The 21,082-nt window shown below is 47.0% G+C and overlaps 1 protein-coding gene across 1 annotated transcript; it reads left to right on the top strand.

The window, feature by feature from the left end:
- Positions 1–5,646: 5,646 nt before the first annotated feature.
- LOC135918321 (2-Hydroxyacid oxidase 1-like) lies at positions 5,647–20,816 on the top strand. Its single transcript, XM_065451986.2, has 9 exons — positions 5,647–5,820; positions 7,334–7,485; positions 8,243–8,343; positions 9,065–9,222; positions 10,393–10,538; positions 12,445–12,536; positions 16,488–16,646; positions 17,675–17,744; positions 20,642–20,816. Exons 1-9 carry the CDS (start codon positions 5,648–5,650, stop codon positions 20,707–20,709), a joined length of 1,119 nt encoding a protein of 372 aa, XP_065308058.2. The 5' UTR covers position 5,647; the 3' UTR covers positions 20,710–20,816.
- Positions 20,817–21,082: the final 266 nt, after the last annotated feature.

Genomic DNA, 21,082 nt, shown 5'->3' with positions numbered 1-21,082 from the left:
AAAGAGCGGTGGTTGTCGAAGGAGATTCGTACGCGCAAACATGGGACGCACTTTAAAGGGATGGTCGAGGCAGGGGAAAATTCGTTGCGGTGGTTTGATATGGGATGCAGTAAAGGATGACGGGGTATGATACAATTTGTGGAAGTGGGAAAGCAGTGCTAACAGTCGTCGTTTTACTAGAGAGGGTAATTGGAGGGACTCTTTGATAGCCGTGATGCTGGATGTTCTAGAGTAAGTCTGAGTTCTAGAGTAAGTCTGAGTGATGTCTAAGTGAGTCTAAGTCTGAGTGAGTTCTAGAGTAAGTCTGTTCTAGAGTAAGTCTGAGTGATGAAACGTGCTGCTTTATTTTGTGAAGATTCAAGGTTGTTTATTAGGTATGTCTGATTTGAATTCCATGTTATGAAAGCGAATTCCATCTTTGGATTAACTACAGCTGTGTAAGCTAATAGCTTAATTGACAGATTTGCTAAATGCAACTTTCGCCTAATGAATCCAAGTGTTTTATTTGCTTTCGAAATTATTTCATCGGTGTTATCATTCCATGTAAGGTTAGAAGTTAAATGGACGTCCAAATATTTTAACGTAGACATATTCTCTATGCACATGTTGTTCATAAAATAGGAACTTAACTGAACATTACTGGCTCTGGTAAATGTCATTACTTTTATTTTAGAAACATTTCATAAAATAGGAACTTAACTGAACATTACTGGCTCTGGTAAATGTCATTGTTTTTACTTTAGAAACATTTATTTCCATTCGCCATTGCTCGCACCAAAGTGAAATTACGTTTAGGTCTGCCTCTAAAGTATGAGTACCTTCAGGGGTAATAATTTGTCTGTAAAGAACGCAGTCATCTGCGAACAATCGAACTGCTGAAGTCAGGCTGTTACAGATGTCATTAATGTGAATTAAAAATAAAATTGGTCCAAGTAAGGAGTCCTTAGGAACGCCGGATTTAACTTCTGCGAAATAGGAAAGCTGATTACTTACGGAAACAAATTGCAGCGATTGGCTAAAAAACTTGAGATCCAATTAACAATTTTACCATGTATGTTAGGCCGGCTAAGTTTCATTAAGCGGGAATGGGGAACTTTATCGAATGCTTTCTTGATGTCAATGAATATGGCATCAATTTTTTGGGAATCGTGATCAGCTTGATGAAGATCAGTTATAAGTTCAAATAATTGGGTTTCACAAGAGCATCCTTGCTGAAATCCATGCTGATTACCAGAAGAAAAAAAAGTTATGTTTAGTTAAATATTTCATAACTATGGAAGATAAGATATGCTCCAGTAATTTACCTGGAATACTAGTCAAGGATATAGTTCTATAGCTTGAGGGCACTGATAGGTCATCTGATTTGTAAATGGGAGTGATACGACCAATCTTCCAATCATCCGTTACAATTCCTGTATCTATTGATTGCTGGAAAAGGATGGCTAACACGGGATATATTATAGGCTTAATCATTTTAAGTATCCTTGGGCAGATGCCGTCTGGACCTGGCGCTGAGTTATACGAAAGTCGATCGATGGCCGATTCTATTGTCTTCGATGTAATTACAAGGTCATTGATGGATGAATTAATTGAAAGAAACGTAAGTTCAAGTGGTAATGGGTTTTCCTTTGTGATTACAGAGCTGAAAAATGAGTTTAATTCAGTCGCAGCTTCAGATGGCGAGAGTAGCACGCCGTTATTTACGATTGGTATAGTGGACTGAGAAGAGTGTTTAAGATTAATTAGTTTCCAAAACCTTTTGGATTGTTAATTAACATACTGACGATATCACCGTTAAGCAACTTGTCTTTAGACGCTTCAATTCTCGCTTTACATTTATTTGATTGCTTGTCACGCGATCCTAACACTACGTTAAAATAAAGAAAAACATCCAATGTAAACATACAACCAAACAAGCAAGGTCAAGGCAACGCAGTAAACTTTAGCCCTAAGGAGAATTAGGAGCGAGTAAGAATAAAAATTTACGACGCCCAAGTCACCGTGTCAAATACATTCTCGACGGTTCATGGCGTTGTGCTTGAATGGGGCAACTTCCGAGGAATCACAGAGATTGCTTTTCAGGGAAAATAAGGGAAAATGGGGTCTTCAAGGGAAAATAAATGATGACGACGAAGTGTACGCGCACATTTCAGGCTGCTCGTTCAAGAACGGATGTTTGCGCACTCGCAAGGTACAGCATTGAGCGAAAGTTATCAAAGCGATCTTGCTTGTGATGCGAGCGTGACCGTGTTCCCACGCATGCAGGTTGGACATGGCCGTGTCAACCAGGGAGAGCGCCGATTGGTCGGCGACCTGTTCGCCCCTTGACGTTGCCCAGGAAGCCACGAGGAAGAGCTCGTAGCGGGCCCCGAACGACTGGTCGCCGCGGCTCAAGTTGCTGGAAAAGTTGACGAGTGCGCAGACCTTCTATATGTGAGCTACTGCAGCCGCCTTTGTGACGAGCCGTACGGTCGACTCACTGCAACCTGGCGACGAGCGCATCGCAACTCGGCGAAGCATTTGGCTGCCACCTCAGCGGACCGAAGTGGCCAACTTGTGTTTTCGTGTAAGAAGAGACCATACGGATGAAGCAAGCGTGGTGCTAGGTGGTTTCCTATTGCCACGCCGAGGTGAACTATAATTTGCGATTGTGCTCGAGTTTCTTTGTACATACAGCACATTTTGATGAACGTGGATACCAGTTCTTGGGTGTATAACTCGCATGATGTGCATAAACGGGGTTTTCGAACTGAGCAGTTTAGGCTACTCAGCGTGTAGTATTGCGGGTGATTTGCACTGGCATTTGCACTCGCATACCGAGCTCTGCTTTGTATATCGTAATGGCTTTACTTTTTGCATGCAATTGTGTGAATTCACTGAAAATGTGTTCTGACGCTGCCTCAGTGCCCTCCTAATCGCGGTATCCATCGCTGACTTATTCGCTAACACGCCACTGAGATGTTCTCGTCCGTTAAAAAAAAAAAAAGACATTTGTTGTGGCCCCGGCCTGAATAATTGCGTTATCGCTACGAGATCAGAGTCAATTTATTGCGACTAGCAAGCGGTCTCTATTGTACAATATATGGGATATCGCCGTTTCTTACTTGGCTAGTCCAACATACAATAAAAAGAAGGAAAAAAAACATCGTGGTTTAGAAATCGGACCTAAAATTTATTTAAAAGAAATAATTAAAGTGTTGCTTAACGTTGCGAAAATGCACAGTAGTCTATGAGTAAGGCCAGCGTAGATAGCTCCGGATTAATTTTGACCACCTCCGGTTCGTTAACTGTGGGGGAAACGCGTTTTTTTTTTTTGCATTCCACCGCCATCAGAATGTGGCCGTCGCGAGTGAACCGAACCCGCGACCTTGTGCTCAGCAGCACAACGCCCCGTATTCACCGAGCTGCCGGGTATCCATGGTTTGACTTCACGAAAGGACAGCAATTACGAGACATAGTGCTGTAATCTGTAATACTATATCGCCTAATTAACAGCTAGATATAGCAGCTGCCATCACCGTTTGGTCAACTCTGCATAGTAAAGTGCTTGCTGCCGGTGTTTTCGGGGCACACGAAAGGCACCCGCGGTTCGTTGAACTCGAACCGCGCGCCTTGCCACTTCATCCTGCACGTGTGCTGGTCGCTGCAGGTGTGATTTCAAGTTGCGCAACTGACACATGCGGGTGGTACTCGCTCGACGATTGAAACAGCTGACGCGGAACGTACGATGACAAACGCCGACTCAGAGAGCGTCGACGACCTTTGGGAGACATTCAAGGTGACGGTTGAAAGTCGGACAGACGAGCCACAGTACGTTTTCAGGCAAGTATATTTATTGAGTTTCTTATCGGATTACCTTAACAAACGCATTTCGCGTCGGCAGTCTATCGGTTATAGCAGGTCAATTATTCATGATCGCAGCGTGGAAAGGCGATTCACAGAAGGCGAGTAAAGTAAAACGGGCCACAAAGATGAACCTTTGCCAGAGCATGTATGGGGCGCAGAGATTCGAATATATACTCCGAGAGCCTGAACAGCTGGGCAATCTGTCCGCTGATGTCGCTCAAATATGAGGACGCTATCAGAGGCGGGTTAGCTCTATCTCTGATAAACAGACACTATCACTTGTGAGGACTGCGTGATACATTTTTACAGGAAACAAAGTGAGGGAGGATTGAGAGATATGAACACAAGAGAAATACCAGACATACCGGGCAATGCGAAGCACATTGCAAGAAAAGGTTGCTGAGAAGAAGAAGCATGCAGCATCTTCAGAATGCAATGCGCGCACACACACACACACACACACACACACACACACACACACACACACACACACACACACACACACACACACACACACACACACACACACACACGCACACACGCACGCACGCACACACACACACACACACACACACACACACACACACACACACACACACACACACACACACACAGACAGAGGTCACTTCTTTATGAATGCTGCGCAGTGTACAGCTCATAGTAGAGCACGCTAAGGACGTTGAACAAAAATGCTTAGCTACGAATCCACAGTGAAACAAGGCGCTATTTTTTTTCGCACACATTAACAGAATGTCAGACTGCAGCGAACCTCGTTGCACCGAGGTTCATGGCATGCTTCGTTCTACAAGAAGATTGGTTGTAGCGGTCTTCGTTGTTTAGGCGTTCAGAATAGATATGAATAGCAAGAATTTGGCTGGGACATGATCAATAATTTTTTATACAGAATATTGCGCTGTAAAGGCGTTCGTCGTAGATTGTTGTGACGGAGACGTCTCAAAGCTGCCGCCACTGTTGCGAAGGAGCATCCAAGGTGACGGTGATTAAACGAAACATTTATATGCAGTATGTACAAGGGCGTTACACGAGCGGCTTAGAGGCCGGGGGCTCGCACAAAAGCATGCGGTGAGAAATGGCAGCACGCCTCTGCTTTCTGTCGTCGTCGTCGTTCCTCGGAATGCCGTGGTTCGGGCTTTTATAACCCCAGGAGTCGTTGCAGTTGCCATCGGTTCGAACTCCTCCAATCAGGACCCACCGCGGGTCGCTGTGCGAATTCCGACGAATGGACGAGCGGCACCCGCATCAGGCGATCCCGGTGAAGTGGTTCACCGGCGCCGCCACCGGATGTAACCCGAATACGATTCGCCGTCGGGCCCGGCCAATTCGTTCGGCGCCCAGCTTCAGCTGCATGCCGGCAAAGCGAACTTTTGTCGGGAGCTCTAGCACAACAAGATGCGTCGGACTGTATGCACGAAGAAAAGAGGCGCGCACACATACGCTATATTTATTGTGAATTGTGGCTTCGCACTTTTATTCGTCAAGATGATTTTCCAACTTGCCTATATAAGCTATCGACACCAGCATGTTATCAAATGACATTAGTGCCTTCGATGATGGCGGCGCATGTTTAGGCGGAATCAACTGTCTTTTCTAAAAAGGTTGATTTATATAAAATAGAAAAAAGAACCTTCGTTATCACATATATGGTGCGCAAGGTTATCGAAAATTAAGAATACGCAATTCATCGTTTGCTCTCTAAACAACGGCGCTTCTTTAGGGTAACCTCTTTTGAGCGAGTGTCTGGTTGTGTGCAGCAGCTGTGTAGCGGGAGACCTGCCAGAACATGAGCGGGCACAGCGGCGCGACTCCCACCACGAGAGTTCCCGAGGACGCGAAGACGGTGGAGGACGTCGAGCGAGCGGCGTTGGCCAGACTGGATCCCGTACCTCGCGTCTACTTCACCATGGGCGAGGACCGGGACCAGACGGTGTCCGAGAACAAGGTCGCATTCACGAGGTCTCTCACACTGCATCTTGCTCGCTCGCGCGTGTATTTTTCACGCAGTGCATAGCGTTTATAGGCGGTCTGCGCCGAAACGGTTTCGGTATATCATCGTCTGGCCTAAAAGAAACGTATACACTGATCCCGAAGGCGGTGCAGTCTAACGCGAAACTGACACGTGACGCAAGCACCAGACGTTTCAAGGAGAGACTTGAGGCGAATTCGGCTAATCGCACCGGGGGCGCCCTGACGTGCGCCCATGGGGCGACAATGATTGGATGAAACGGAGCGTTTGGGCGCCCCGGTATACGCTCCGGGGCGATTTGCCGAATTCGCCATTAGGTACGAGGGAAGCGTGCTTGCTATCATGACCTGATGTTTACGGCATTCTGCTGCAGTGCGGGAAGACAAAAGTTCGATCCCACTATCGGTCGCGCGTTTCTTTGAAACATCGTAGGCGGACGTATACTTCGCCCACTTTGGAGGCATCCAACATAAAAACTTGAGGTGTGTTGAGCGTTCTCAAAATATCAGGTCTATAAAAAATACGAGGTGGAGAAACGCCACTTTGACAAATGAGTGTGTGCAAGATTGCCCGTGACGCTCACATGTGCAGCTGTCGAGGCATAACAATGTTAGTATGCCGTATCGCGCGCTTAGATAGTTAACGAAGTTCTGGCGATAGTTTGCACAAGTAATTGTATGTTTTGCGTGCTCGTTGATTAAGTGGCGCTATTTCTCGTGGTCTATAGCGTACATCAAATATTTGTGTTGTAGCACCGCACACCATGCTACAGTACAAATCTTCACTCTAGAGTAGTTGTAACGTTGAAAAAATAAAGAAAGAAGGACTACACCAACTGAGAAACGCGGATACCTGCGTTCTTTTTCTTCCCTAAATTTCTTTTTCTGATAGCTATAATTATATTTCTCATTTTGTGTGGCCAATCCGGTTCGTGGATATGTGCAATGGTGACAGGAATAAACATGAACATCAACCCTGTTCGCCCAATAAAAATCGTCGTGACGGAGGCGAGCCGCAAGCACGAGATGGTAAACCAGGTAATATAGAGCCCATTATTAAATGTAGAAGAAAAATGACAAAATTATTCATGCATGCACACGGACGCTTGATGGTTTGCGTTCAAAAGCATAATGAAAGTGTCATTTTCGACACACCATTTCTTATCTAATTAAGCTTTTCCGGCATTTTGACTTGAACAGTCTAGATAAGTTAACATCAGCGATGTCTATTTATCATTTTTGAATGTCCTGTCTTTCTCTCTATCATAATCATTCGGAACATGTATAACACGCAGGGGGCCAGGTTATCCGCACTTCGTCTGGTTTGCTCCGTCCGTTGACGTTACGGATTGTCGAGACATAGTTTAAACGACATTTGTGCGCATTTAAGCATCTCAGTCGCCGTTCCTACAACTCCTATAGTGGTGAATGTAGAACTTGCTGAACATTACGAGAATTCGAGTGGCGAAACACGCGCCAAATACGCGCCCGTACGTCCTCGCAGGCTCCGCCTCCTACCAAGACTGCTGAGGGGCGTGGCCGTCCGCAGCCTGGAAGCGACCGTGCTTGGAGCAAAGATTAGCATGCCTGTGGGCATATCGCCCGCGCCTTTCCACAGGATGGCTCACCCCGACGGGGAGAAGGCCACCGCCAAAGGTACATCGTGTCACTTGTTCGCACGCGGGGAAGTGGCGTACTGTACGTCGTTCGGCGACATCGTTGATTGACGCACAACGTAGAGCTCAGAGGTCCGTGCACTTCCAGCGTGTGCGCAGCGTTCCTCTGGCCCGGGGGGATATCCTGTAAAAGTCCACCTATAGTGGACTGTCCAGTTCGGCTGCCGCTGAAGTTCTGATTGGCTGGGCAGGAATAGCAATGGGAAGGAGACAGTTGCCCTCAGCCAACCTCCTCGTTGGTACAGCTCCAGCCAATCAGAGGCAGCCGAAGTTGACAGCCAACTAGGTAGACTCTTACCCCTGTATTCACAAATGCATCGTAACTTGAACCCCACGCTTGACTTGATTTAAATGACGCCTGTCATGAATGCACCAACGGAAACGCAATGAGCGTATTCGGAGCGTTCACATCAGGCGTCATTTATATCAAGTCGTCATCAGGCGTCATATATATCAAGTCAAGCATAGGCTTCAAGTTAAGATGCATTTCTGAATCCGTGGCTTAGAGTACCCCCTGCAGGTGTCGAAGCGACTCCACATGTCAGCAGATCGAGCGTAAGGACAATCACCTTCGTGCAGCGCGGTTTTAACGCGGACTTTTAGCAAATAACGAATGCAACAGAAGAAAGGCACAATGATACAGCTCAGATAAAGAGGTGCTTTGCGCTGTCCATACGATGTTCATTGTGTTAAAAGCTTGCGCAATTGTGCGGTAGTTGCTTTTACGGCTTGTGCAGCGGCGGAAGCTGCTGGCACGGTGATGATTCTCAGCATGTTCAGCACCACTTCTCTGGAGGACGTCAGAAGTGCCGCGCCTGGAGCCCTGCTTTGGTTACAGGTGAGACCCAGGTCAGATAGTCGGATTGTGTGCACATATTGTTTTAGTATTTACATGAAGCTGTACAGTGTATTTACATTTACACTGTACGATGCTGAACGTAAAAAATAACTGTATATAGAAAACTTTCGCTGTAGAATAATATCACTCTAGTGCAAAGCATCTATTACATGTAAAAAAAAAAGAAAAGGTGGGGGTGGAGATGTGTAGCTCTGAGGCATTAACACAAGCTCATTGGAAACGACGCAGCAGAAAGTGTTATCTTGTACGCAAGATATGCATATGTGTATTGAACAGGGGGGGGGGGGGGGTAAGGGGAAAGGACGCGTGTTTCCGACTACGGACGCATTACGCCTGCTCAATTTCTTGCGAATTGGGTAATTCCTCGCTTCTTGTCTTTCTTATTCACAGTTTGGACCACCTTATCCACATGCAAGATAGCCTGTACTGTAAACCAGTCTGGTGCACCTCGCTGCATTTCCTTCAACCTTTGTAGAAAATGCTATGACAAAGAGACAAAGAGTGCGGCTACATCAAATATTGTTGTTCATGTCGTCTTGTTACCCGCTATGATGTCGGTTCACCGGCATCATCATTGATAAAGCGAAATAGGAAAAAACAAGCCGCCTGTGTCTTTGTGTGCTCTGAATACTAATCCCTCGCATTGTTGCAAGGATGTTCTGCAGGCTGCTTCGTTTGCTAGAGCGTGCTTTCCTGACAGGTGTTCATTCACCCGGACCGGACGGCTACAGAACGGCTGGTGGCCCGGGCACAGCAGGCGGGCTATAAAGCCCTGTGCTGCACGTTAGACGCACCCGTGGGCGGAACCAAGTCTGGAACTTTCGGGGAGTACCTCAAACAGTACTCGAACAAGCTCAGGTACGGCGTTCCGTCGCACCAGATTGCTAATTTCGCATTAAGATGGAAAGCTGAGCCAGTTGGTATAGGTGCTCACGTTGAAGTCTGCATGCGCTCACTCTTGGACAAAGGACAAGGAACTACAAGGATAATAACGATCATTTAGCGTTAGCATTTAACGATGGTAACGTCAGCATTTATAACGCGAAAAAAAAAAACAGCTAAGCACCAAATCTGAGCTATTTCACTACAAGCATTGTGACAGATAACTTACCGGCGCTAAACTCTAAAAGGGTATACGCACAAGACCCACGTCAACGTCAAGCAAACCTGAATATATATACACTGGTAACCAACACGTGGTTGCGCTTAAGTTCAAGTTAGATGTTTTTTGTGCGTGGATATTGTCGTGCCATGTTTGATTTTAGCGTACCGGGGAAGTGAGAATACTTCCACTGGGAATAGTCGTGTCGAACACCGCCAGTGACATGCAAATAACTATTCTACCCTGATGAAAAAACAAAACAAACTATGTGCCCCATAACTCCCGCAACCAATAAGATCACACAAGCTTTTGTAACAGGATATCTCCGCTAAATTACCCGTCTGGTCATATGGGATTGATTGACACCAGAGTTGTTTGGTCTATACTTTTCCTTTTCGATGGATATCACTTTTATTGTAAGCGAATCATTGATCTCCGACGCGTCTGCCCCGTTCTCAGATCCTCCAGTTAACTTGCAATGTCACTACTGGTGGTTTTCGGGATAAAACAAAAAAATGATAGTTGTGGAATGTTGCTATCAAATATTGATGGTATTCCAATATTATAATGAGCGAGCGCTGCTAATTTGCAGCGGTCGCCTTGAGACCAACGAAATTAATATTTTTTAGTGGTTATTGTAGTGTTGTAACAGCTTGAGTGAAGCGTCTGCCCACTAGTACAAAATTATAGACGAGTGAGAGGCACGTAAATGTGGGGCACAAAAAAAAAGAAAGAGAAAAAAACGGGGGTTCTCAGTAGTAAAGCAACACTGACGAAAAATCATTTACGTAGTTTGTTCTGTGCACACCGCCCCAGCGTTTTTGACTCCGCAATGATTGTCAAGTATTTAACATTGCGTGTAAACTAGGGCGTTGACTAGTTTGAACATAAACCGCTTTTTTTTTGTTGCTGTTGTTGGCGAGAAGGGCAGCCAATTTTGACGACGATGATGCCAAACAAGGTGGCAAGTCACTCGCCCAGGCGTTCCTGGATCCGGGTCTGACATGGGATGACTTGGCTTGGCTCAAGGGCGTATCCATCTTACCCATCGTCGTCAAGGGGGTCCTCACAGGTAAGAGAGCATTAGAAAAAAAAAATTATTGGTTTGGGCGGATATTTTAAATCGAAGGCTTATTTGCATACACTCTCCGGTTTCCCGTTTGTCCAATCCCAACCGAAGCTCTGAATGGAGCCACGGGGACGGCCAGGCAAAAAAGACGCCTTTATAGTGCTCCCACGGGATCGTAGCGAGCAGGACGCCATTGGTGTGTCCAAAAATGTGATGGTTAGGCGCGTCTATTCCTGGACGCGTCATCTGCGCTTGGCGACAAGATGTCGCAACTGTTTCGCGAAATGCCGACAGTGGTAATGAATGGGGCCCTCTGGGGACATGGAACACTAGACAGCAGCTGCCAAGAAGAGTACGAAGAAAGTAACGCACGAGAAATTTAGTGCCGGGCATTCACGACCTCGTACTATACGCTTTAAAATAATTTACCCCCTTAAAATCGAATAAGGGTGTAAATAGGTCTACAATTCACACTCTTACACCCCTTTCTCACACCTTTTTTACAGCCTTTAACTCATACCCTTACACCATTGCGTCAATGTAGACAGGTGACGCCGAGAGCCTTCACTCCGTCTACCCAATGGACACCTGCTGGAACGTTCAAGTTTGGAGCCCCGCAGCGATTGCAACGCTTGACTCTTGTCCGCGTTCATTCGAGTTTCGGAAAGGGTGGATTACTCATCAACCAGCCTCAGAGAAGCGAGGTGCCGATCACGCAGAAAAAGGGAAATGTCATCTGCGCGCGACGCCACAACTTATGAGACCCAAACCAGGAGGCGTCAAACTGCGTATATGTCTCGACATTGACGATGTGTCACGCTAGAGGATCGAGGCAAATGATGAAATAGATTGACACAGTAATGGACATCCTTGTCGAATCACATGGACATAATTCCTTTTGTTTAGAAAACATGTACTTACACTATGTGCAAACGATAACGACAGTAAACTCACACACAGCTGAACTCGCAAGATAATTTGTATAGTTAATTCCTAATGCACCAGCAAAGAAGGCAAGTGATTTCGCAGGCGCCAACAAGTGTCACAAGTAGCGAAGAGAGTTTTCAGTGGTCGAGGAAACCGCTCCATGGTAAGATCTTAGCCACAAATTTCAGTGCAGAAGCTATGGATCCGTAGATCTGTCAATCAAATAGCGACATTCTCTGTCGATCACTTTCGGGAATATCACTTATACCGGCATCTGATTGGTGAATTAAGTCGGCGTGCAGAACGGCCATCTCTCCAGGGAGTGAAAGTTCAAAATACTTGCGACAGATTGTACCGTGCAGATACCCAGCATGTGCAACATATTGCGCGATGCAGATTCATGCGGACGGAGTGCGGAATGTTTCGTTGGCACAAAGTTCAACGCTACACTTCTTTGCACCCGGCATAGATCACAAGTGCTTCGTTCACTTCGCGGAATAGAGACGCGAACCTCCGACCATTCGCTATAAGATCACACATATCCCGCGCAATGCTGCGGGAGTCGGTGAGACCCCGCAGCGGAGATTTTATCGAGAGCCACCGGAATGGTGGGTCTCGATAAAAGACGCGCGGCGGAATTCGGCGACGAACGCATCTCGCATGTTATACAATAAACACAATGTAGAGGAAAAAAAAAGTCTGATTTAATGCCCAGAGCATCGAGCTTCTTTTTCATTTTTATTTTACTTTCACAAGTACAAAATCACACTTCTGGTAACTTATACTCCAGAAGCTTGAAACGAGTTTGTTGAATTTCCTCTTCACACATCTTGCTCGATCGCAAACTATACCTGCCAGGCTCGGTCAGTGAAGCTCAATGCGGCCTCGACAGACCTGTGCATTGTATCCTGCATTTTCGTCGAGTAATAAGTTACTATTATTGCATTGCACTTCATATTTTGCCATTCGTCGCTATCCGAAGCGGAGGCGGCCGTTCAAGCCGCGGATCACGGAGCCTCGGCGATCCTGGTGTCCAATCACGGAGGCCGGCAGCTTGACGGGGTTCCAGCGACCGTGAGTCACGGCGCTCAGACGCGCGACATTGCTAGTAGCTTACATACGAGATGTAAAAAATAAATGTACACATTAAGTGCAATATTTCCCTCTCTCTCTCTCTCTCTTAACCACGCCATCGGCCGGGCACAAAAACGTGCTGAAAGTGCCTTGCAAGATTACTTTCAACGCTACTTGTCATAATCAAAGTACAGTTTAACAGAAACCGATACCGTAGGCGAGTGAAACCGCGAAATTTAATTGAAGTGAGTATGCGCGACGTGACTAATTCGGTGACTTATTTCATATGTGTTATATTTCTGGTTCATACCTTCATTGCGTAGTGTATAGACGAGCGCACGCCAAGTTTCGCCCGAGACGCCAGCGCTCGTTTCTCCCCTGGCGGCACGGTTTCCAATCCCCCGGGGGTTTGCTTCCGCCTATAGTGTACTAGAATATTATACTTCCGCCGGTTCCCTTCGCTCGCGCTGAGCCAGAGGAGGCCAGGCTGAGCGCGCGCTGCACGCGAGAAGGTGTAGGTTTCCGTCGCCGCTTCCCTTCGCGGTCGCGCCCGCGTTCAGTTCGCGCTGCGCGCGAAACGTCTCTTGTTTGCGACGGCGCCTCTTCGGATGACCGGAAATTATTATTGTGTTGTTAACTGTCACGACAGCAATGTAAACATGAAAAGGTTGATGCCACCAGTGAAATTATACCGATTCACAAGAAAATGGTACGAAAGAAGCAGACGACAGACATGGATTACTGCGGTGCGCCGAGCGAAGTAAACATCTGGCAAACGAAGCGAGATCGTTTATTGATCACTCCTGAGTGTATGACGGTTTCTATATCTAACCCACGTGAAATTAATAATTACTCGGTACATAATCCTTTTATTCATACAAAAACTTTAAGTTCAACGAGTGCTTGTCCTGTCTTCTTTCTCGTGTTTCGTTTGTGTGTGCGCTGTCTAAGAATGGAAACCACGTCTGTTGTATGCGCTAGCAGTGGCCGAAGTTCACGCGTGCCGAGAAATTGAATATGTGCATGATGCATTGAACATGACCGGAGTTCATTCCCGCTTCACCATCGCACCGATCGATCGGGTTACTGGACGATACACACCCGCGTCTTGGTCGCGCCGGCATTGCTGAATCAGGAATGATTAATAATACTTTCAACTTCCGTCTCTTGAGTACTGTTAAAAAATGACCAAGCTGTCTACATTGCTGCCTCTATTCCATATTGTAGGGGACGTACTAGTTAAAGTTGTGTGCGCATGTCGTACTTGTGCTATGCAGCGATATATCTTGTTTATTTCCGCACAGTGTCGATAGAAGTCCGTTGTCGCCATCAGAGACAACACGGATTTGTAGCAAACATAATGTGAGAAACTGCAAAAATGACTTTAGCTCGTAGGTGCCGTATGTATGTGCCGCATCGTATGTGCTGACGATTTTTCCGGCGGCACATACGATGTCGTTTCCAATTACCTGCTCAGCGTCCCTTACATGGTTAAGCAGACGCTGCCCTTTCGCCGCATTGCAGCCATAAAAATAATCGTCAAGCGTACCGATCTTCTTAAAGGCAAATATAGCGTGTGCAGTTTGTTTCACACTAAGGGGAAAACTCGGAACGTATTGCATCGCGATGCGGCAAGCAATGGAGTCGTGCGGCGGCAGCAGCTCGAGCAGGCGCACACGCTTGAGGGGCGGTGTCGTGATCTGCGTCGTCTGCTACGGCGGCGCGCGCTGGCCGCATTTTCGGGAAGCGTGGTACTGTCAGGGGCAGTGCACCGATTTCATCGGTACTGCGGGAACTGAGCTGATATTCTTTACTAAACGTTGTGCGTCGCCACACTCTGATCCTTCATTGGCGCTAATGGAGTTCCACAAACTTCTTTTGACAACATGGTTCATTTGTTCTTTCGAAGGGCCGGAGTACTGAGCGTGTGCACGTATATTTCTTCACTGTGTGTGCTACCGTAATGAGCAGCGACAAAACGCACCAAGATGTGCGCGCAACGTGCTCAGTCTTTGTTTGACTCGAAAGGAAAACAAAGCACTCAACAATGGGAGTCGAACACGGTGAAACAAACGGACACGATTAAATGAACGTTTTAGGTTCAGACAATGAGCTGGAAGTGATTTTTCTCGATAATCATTCGCTACACCAGACAGACCCTGCCCGCCGGTGGGGAATTGGACACGTCACGCTCGGAACTTCAGTTAGTATCTCGTCATGTCCCCAGCGGCAGCGATGACAGCGCTCATCCTGGAAGGCAAAAAAGTGTAGAATGACTTGATCAGGGATGTGTTCATTCGCTGCACGTCTCAGTCACTGACGATGGTGGATCGAAGCCTATCCTCGGGCGACTGATAGAGGGGATGTTGCGCCAGCGATACTTTCAACGAGCCCCAGACATTTTAAATGATGTTGGCGCCCGGGGATTGAGGCGGCCGCTCCAAGAGAGTGACTGCGCGCTCTTCTAGCAGTTCTTGCACAGCACGAGCAGTGTGTATCGGCGTCCTATCGCGTTAGAATATATAGTCGCCTTCCAGAAACGGGCCGTCAAGAATGTATGGAATCAGTACGTCGTATATGACTGCCATGCAGCGATGAACTTACATTCGAGGCGTATCAGTGGGCGTCGCGCAACGCCTAGCAAAGAATACCGGCTCCTTTCACGCAGTAACGATGTGATCAGCGCCCTGCACCTGACAGTAGAACGTTTCTCGACAATGCGGCCAGCGTGCGCCGCCGTAGCAGACGACGCCGTTCAAGATCCCGCCCCTCGAGCATCTGCGCGAGCTGCTGCGCTTCGAGTTTTCCCCTAAATGTGAGAGAGACTGTACACCGCCCTTCGAAGGAAATGTCCACGCGCACACACCGCGCGCGGCGCGAAACGTGCCCAAACACGAGCAGTGCAGGAGGCAATCAAGGCGGCGCGAACGAGAGATGGGAGAGGGGTACCACCGGCTAATAGAATTTTGCTCCGCATGCGGCGCTCTCAACGCCGGCGCAGCAGCACCGCTCTCGGTGCCGTTCTTGTCTATACACTTAATAAATAATAAAATATATTAACAACTTCACTTTGTTATTATTATTATTATTATTATTATTATATGGTAGATTTTTGGCAATTCATAATGAGAAAAAGAATTACACAGGTCCAAAAAACACCATCGCAAAAAATTTTTAAAAAGCCTGCAGCTTTGGCATTGCGCAAAACTGTAATGTTGTTCCCGCGAATTTATCCGTTACTCAGCAAACACAGTCATTCAATTGTTCTGACTTTAAACTCGCCTCTCTCTGTTGCCATCAGTTCACGGAGAAGACTGTGGACGTAAACACAGGTCTTTCAACCTTTCAAAGCCGTGGCATAAAACTACTTCAGGAGATTGCCGAAGAACTGGATAATTCAAAATAAGATATGGCATATAAAATGTAAAATAAAACAAACAAAAGTAAAAGAAATAAAACAAAAGCCACATGCGTACTGGCACGACGCTAGCGTAGCACACGTGACCTAACAATGGAATGGCAAATTCGTGCCGTAAGGAGATAGTCTGACCGTTCCACATTACCCCCGTCGACGAAGAATTACGTCTAATCTAAGCCACATGCAGCGTTACTGCTCACTGGATTAGGCAGGCACTTTTCGGCACACAGCGAAACCGCGTGAATATATGCTTCTTGCGTTCAGTTACGGGCAACGTAGACGAATTCTTAGAAAGACTGCCTTGTCGCAATGAGGTGGGTTGTAGACGAATGGGCGTGGCGTCAAAATGTACCGTTTCTTGTACAACGATTATTCGCCTTTTAACGCGACAGCGTTAAGGAGCTCGTGTCGCAGAAAAGCCGGTGTCGTCTGTGTCGGCGTCAGCGGCGTTGGCTGTGAGCGATAAATCCCAGCAGGCACTTTTAAAAAAAAACGACCTGCCTTCGGTTGCGCGTTCCCCTGTAACTCTTCAGATCGAGGTGCTGTCCGACATTGTCCGAGCCGTGGGTCATCGGTGCGACGTCTACCTGGACGGCGGAGTGCGTCTGGGCACCGACGTGGTCAAGGCGCTTGCACTGGGCGCACGCGCCGTGTTCGTCGGAAGGCCGGCCATTTTCGGGCTCGCCTACAATGTAAGCACTTATGATCATATCCGCCTATGCGTAACGTCAACACTTAAAAGGCGGTCACAAGGGAAGCCGCGAGGAAAGCCCGACGGGATTCATCGAAAACAGAGCGCAGCGCGCAGTTCAAGAAAAAAAAAGAGAAAGTTGGAGGAAGCTTAAGCTTCGCCTTTAAGAATGGAACGTGATAGCATGTACTCAGAGATCCCTGACTGCTTCTCACGCTTCGCGGAAAATGCAAGCTTATGTAACCGTAGTGTTCACCGGGAAACGCTGGCGGCGAGCGCTCTGCACAAAGGCAAGAGCTTTCTGGTAGAAACGCGGCCTCTAGCGGGAGCCGATCCCGGAGGTAGTGCACAACCGCGCCAAAAAAATACATAATTTTCAGGTTTCTGTTGTTTAGCACGTTTAATGTTTCAATCTAAGGAAGTTTAACATAAGAAGTATGCGTGCCACGATGACCTGATGGTTACACGTCATCTTTATGTTGGGTGCCGGGGGTCCGAGATTCTATCCCACCGTAGGGCACGTAATTCGATTTTCTCTCAATACATCAGCAGCGCCAAGAAGCAACGGTCAGGAAAACCGGCGAGGGTTTCACAAATAAATACATGACGAAGGGTAGCAAACTTGTACAGCCTTTGTCAAAAGTATACAAGGGTTCTTCCTTTGCTCGGCTGGTCTTACGCTTCGCCGCGGCATTCATGACGCTCCAGATACGGGTAGTGTCAGTGTTATTTTCATTACCCAGAGCGCTGTCACCTGTGGTATACCACGGCGACCCCCTTAAACAGCCTGTCGTCAGGCAGTTCGCTGCAAGCAAAGTAGCCGTTACAGTTTTGACAAAGAGCGTGCATATCAAGCATAACATAGAGCCGGCGCATGGCTTGTGCAATCATCATTAGTCTGTTGCGTAACGACGCCGAACTAAGCGCAGTTACTCTCTTGTTGCGTTGATGATAAAAAAAGAAAGAAAACGAGAGGCGGAACACTACTCAGTTCACTGTTCTTGACGTCGGGTCAATCCTCACGAACAGGGCCAAGAAGGAGTAACCAAAGTACTGGAGATCCTTCGGTCGGAGACTGATCGCGCCATGGCTCTAATGGGTAAGTTGCCTGGCGCCGTCACGTTGTGCGGGTGTTCGTTTTTGTGGCGTGCCAAGCGTGTTCTATTAGAACAGATGACAGTGGCGGCAGTCATTCACATCGAGTAACGTCGTAGGTTAAAGTAATGCTATAACTAACAATGGTAGTGTAATGTTCCGAACGGCTGGCATATCAAGCATTATAAAAGATACAATCGCTACAATAAAGCTTGAAACAGTGCGGCCATCGTTTCGATATGTAGTAGAATTTGTTGTTTATTAATTAACTATAAATTGCGAGGACTAAGGAAGCAAGTTCCTACTTTTAGACACGAATTTATCTCATATTTGCTGAATTTGTAATGAATATTATGCAGTAATCACCAATCGCTATTATGCGTGAATCACTAAAGACGAAGAAAGCAGGAAATACGCTCTATGCGAAGACTCACGAGAAAGCTTGACTTCGGACCTTGAATAACGTTGCCTGACGCGACTTGACAGCTATAAAAAGAAGCGCCATCAAGCGCTTTCGCCATGTGCGACCAACAAACTTAAAATACGCAATTAAAATGTGTTTGTATCAAACGCTTTTGCCTAAAGCAACCAAGTGTGTCGCCACAATAACTCGGCGACCACAGGCGCGTACGCTCACTGCAGTCGTTGTCGTGGATGATGAGACGCGTTCATTTCGTGCGGTTCACGTAAGTTAAATGCAGCGAACGCTATCTGTGCTTCTGTCTCGCATAGGAGTTGTTATTAGAATGTTACATGAGCGTTTTGTTGCTTGCTGTACGGATATAAATCATCTCTGTTCTGCCCTGTCTCCTTAGTGTTGTCCTCTGCGTTTTTGTCTTGCGCTTAATCATGTCGCAGCATTAAAAATGCGATGACTGCCTCGATCGTTTTCTTTATCTCTCATCTTCTTTAACCATAACTGTCGTTTGCATAACGCGTGGCCACATTGCCTGTCGCATTCAACTTCCGGACCCAACGTCGCGCGTTTGATAACGAGTCCTAACAGCGGTGTTTCTGATTAGAGAACTATCGCAGAAACGATATCGTACTCAATTTAATTCGATGTTATTGGACCCCAGATGGCAGAATGTTACTCCGCATCCCTGAATTAGGGCGTTCTTCATCAACACTGCGACGTCCAAACGAAATGCTTCGTCATCTCCTATCGCAGAAAAACCATGGTCGAATACTGGGGTCACAATTTATCATCGTCTGCGCTAAATTAAGTTACTAATTCCGCCATTACCGACCTTCTTCTAGATGTTTGTGAGTGCAGTAATAGGCTGATAAAAGTACTACATACAGTATGTGTAATAAAAGTGCACTCCAGCAAACCTTCCAGGGACCTCAAGACAATGTTCGCTCATTCGAAAGGTAATTCAAGTCGGTGGTTCCTGAACATGACCACCACCATTTTATAGTAAGTGCCGAGAAAAAAAGAAAGAGGCCACTATCCTAACACTACCCCAACAAGAACAAAAACAACCCCCTCCTCCCAGGGGGAGTTTGACGACGCAAGTAAACGATATCTAAGGACTACATTTTTATGAGACCCGCCGTGGTTGCTCAGTGGCTATGGTGTTGGACTGCTGAGCACGAGGTCGCGGGATCGAATCCCGGCCACGGCGGCCGCATTTCGATGGGGGCGAAATGCGAAAACACCGGTGTGCTTAGATTTAGGTGCACGTTGAGAACCCCAGGTGGTCAAAATTTCCGGAGTCCTCCACTACGGCGTGCCTCATAATCAGAAAGTGGTTTTGGCACGTAAAACCCCAAATATTATTATTATTATTTTTATGAGAACAGATTAACGAGAATATGGGCCACTTCCATATATGTTTTCAGCAAAGTGATATATGTGGTGTATAAAAGTAGAGTCACTGAATTGGACAGCTATAGACGTTTTTCTTTATTGACTTTCAAATAAGGTGCACCCGCCGTGGTTGCTTAGTGGCTATGGTATTGGGATGCTAAGCACGAGGTCGCAGGATCAAATCCCGGCCACGGCGGCTGCATTTCGATAGGGCCAAAAACACCCGTGTACTTAGATTTAGGTGCACGTTAAAGAACACCAGGGTGTTCAAATTACCGGAGTTCCTCACGACGGCGTGCCTCATAATCAGGTCGCGGTTTTGGCCCCTAAAACCACATGATTTAATTTAAACAAGGTGTTGAGAGCATGTAGCACGCAAATCTCACAATTCGTTTGCAGCCCTGCCGAATTAAGATAAGAGGCGTACACGGGCAATATCATGGCCTTAAACTTACAGCGTTGGCGCTGCGTGTATGTGCATGTGTGTGTCGTGTCTTCCTTTTTGTGGTTCGTCTTAGGTGTTTGCGCTGTAAGTTCAGAATTATGTATCAACTAGGCCCAAATGAAGTTTTACTGGAATATCCTGGCACCGTGGAATATAGTTTTGGGCATAGTAATTAACTGTCCGATTATTGGCGGGATTTGAAGGGTTTCATTTTTCCTTGATGCACGGCGCGTCAAAGCGTGACGCGACACGTTAGGATTCTTGCGCATGCCCGTTTCTTACCAATAAATACTGAAGGCGGTGAGCAGACGACGCGACGGGGGTGAACACATCTCGAGGGCCATCCGGCCTTCCCATTGGCTGAGGAGTCCTTGCAGCTTCCACAGCGCTGCATACGACTTGCGAGATGGAGTGTAGTACATTCTTCCTCATTCCTCAGCGAACTCCCGTTTCTCCCTCCACGCCCACTATTGGTTTCGCAAGACCCTTCCCTCAAACCCGTGTCCTGGATTAATGTCATGTTCAAGTGAAACATCAGTGCACTGGCTTTCTGTCGGTCCCAATTTCGTAGCGCTACAGTGATCTTCCCACGCCGTGGTGCTTCACTATAGTTCTGTTTCGTAACTATACTTCTGTTCCGTAGGTTGCCGGTCCGTCAGCGAACTTCACTCGGGAATGGTGGTTCGCCAGGAACGCTTGGCGAGGCTCTGACGCGTTGCGCGCGTCCCATTCCGCCTCGCGACCTGGACTGCTGGGAACTGTGACGGCCCCTTCGCGAGTCGACTGTTGCCGCCGTTGACATTGCCGTCGGGCACGTTAATAAAAGACTGTTGCTGGGCGCCACACGTTTAGTTCCATTCTTCGCCGCAGCTGCTGCAACATGAAGCCTGGAAATTAAAAAAAGAAATGGAAGAAGACCAACGGACTGACTCTGCACTTGAAGCAGACACACGAGAACATTAGTGATACGTTGGAGATGTACGCCTGGCGGATCGCCTATAGCTGGCATGTTGGTCCAGTTATGGTGGGTGATGCCCTATCTATAAAAATATAACGCGTTTTTGATTCTTTTCTTTAATTGAAT

The sequence above is a fragment of the Dermacentor albipictus genome, chromosome 8 (genome assembly GCF_038994185.2).
Source record: "Dermacentor albipictus isolate Rhodes 1998 colony chromosome 8, USDA_Dalb.pri_finalv2, whole genome shotgun sequence".
NCBI classification, from domain to species: Eukaryota; Metazoa; Arthropoda; class Arachnida; order Ixodida; family Ixodidae; genus Dermacentor; species Dermacentor albipictus.
Note: the sequence above shows the minus strand (reverse complement) of the source record. Positions and strands in the feature narration are given on the sequence as shown.

Bases quoted from the DNA above. Each gene is read 5' to 3' on its own strand.
- LOC135918321 (XM_065451986.2), top strand. From the start codon at position 5,648: ATGAGCGGGCACAGCGGCGCGACTCCCACCACGAGAGTTCCCGAGGAC. The intron at 5,821-7,333 runs GTCTCTCACACT...ACGTCCTCGCAG, and splicing joins AACAAGGTCGCATTCACGAG to GCTCCGCCTCCTACCAAGAC. The intron at 16,647-17,674 runs GTAAGCACTTAT...CCTCACGAACAG, and splicing joins TTTTCGGGCTCGCCTACAAT to GGCCAAGAAGGAGTAACCAA.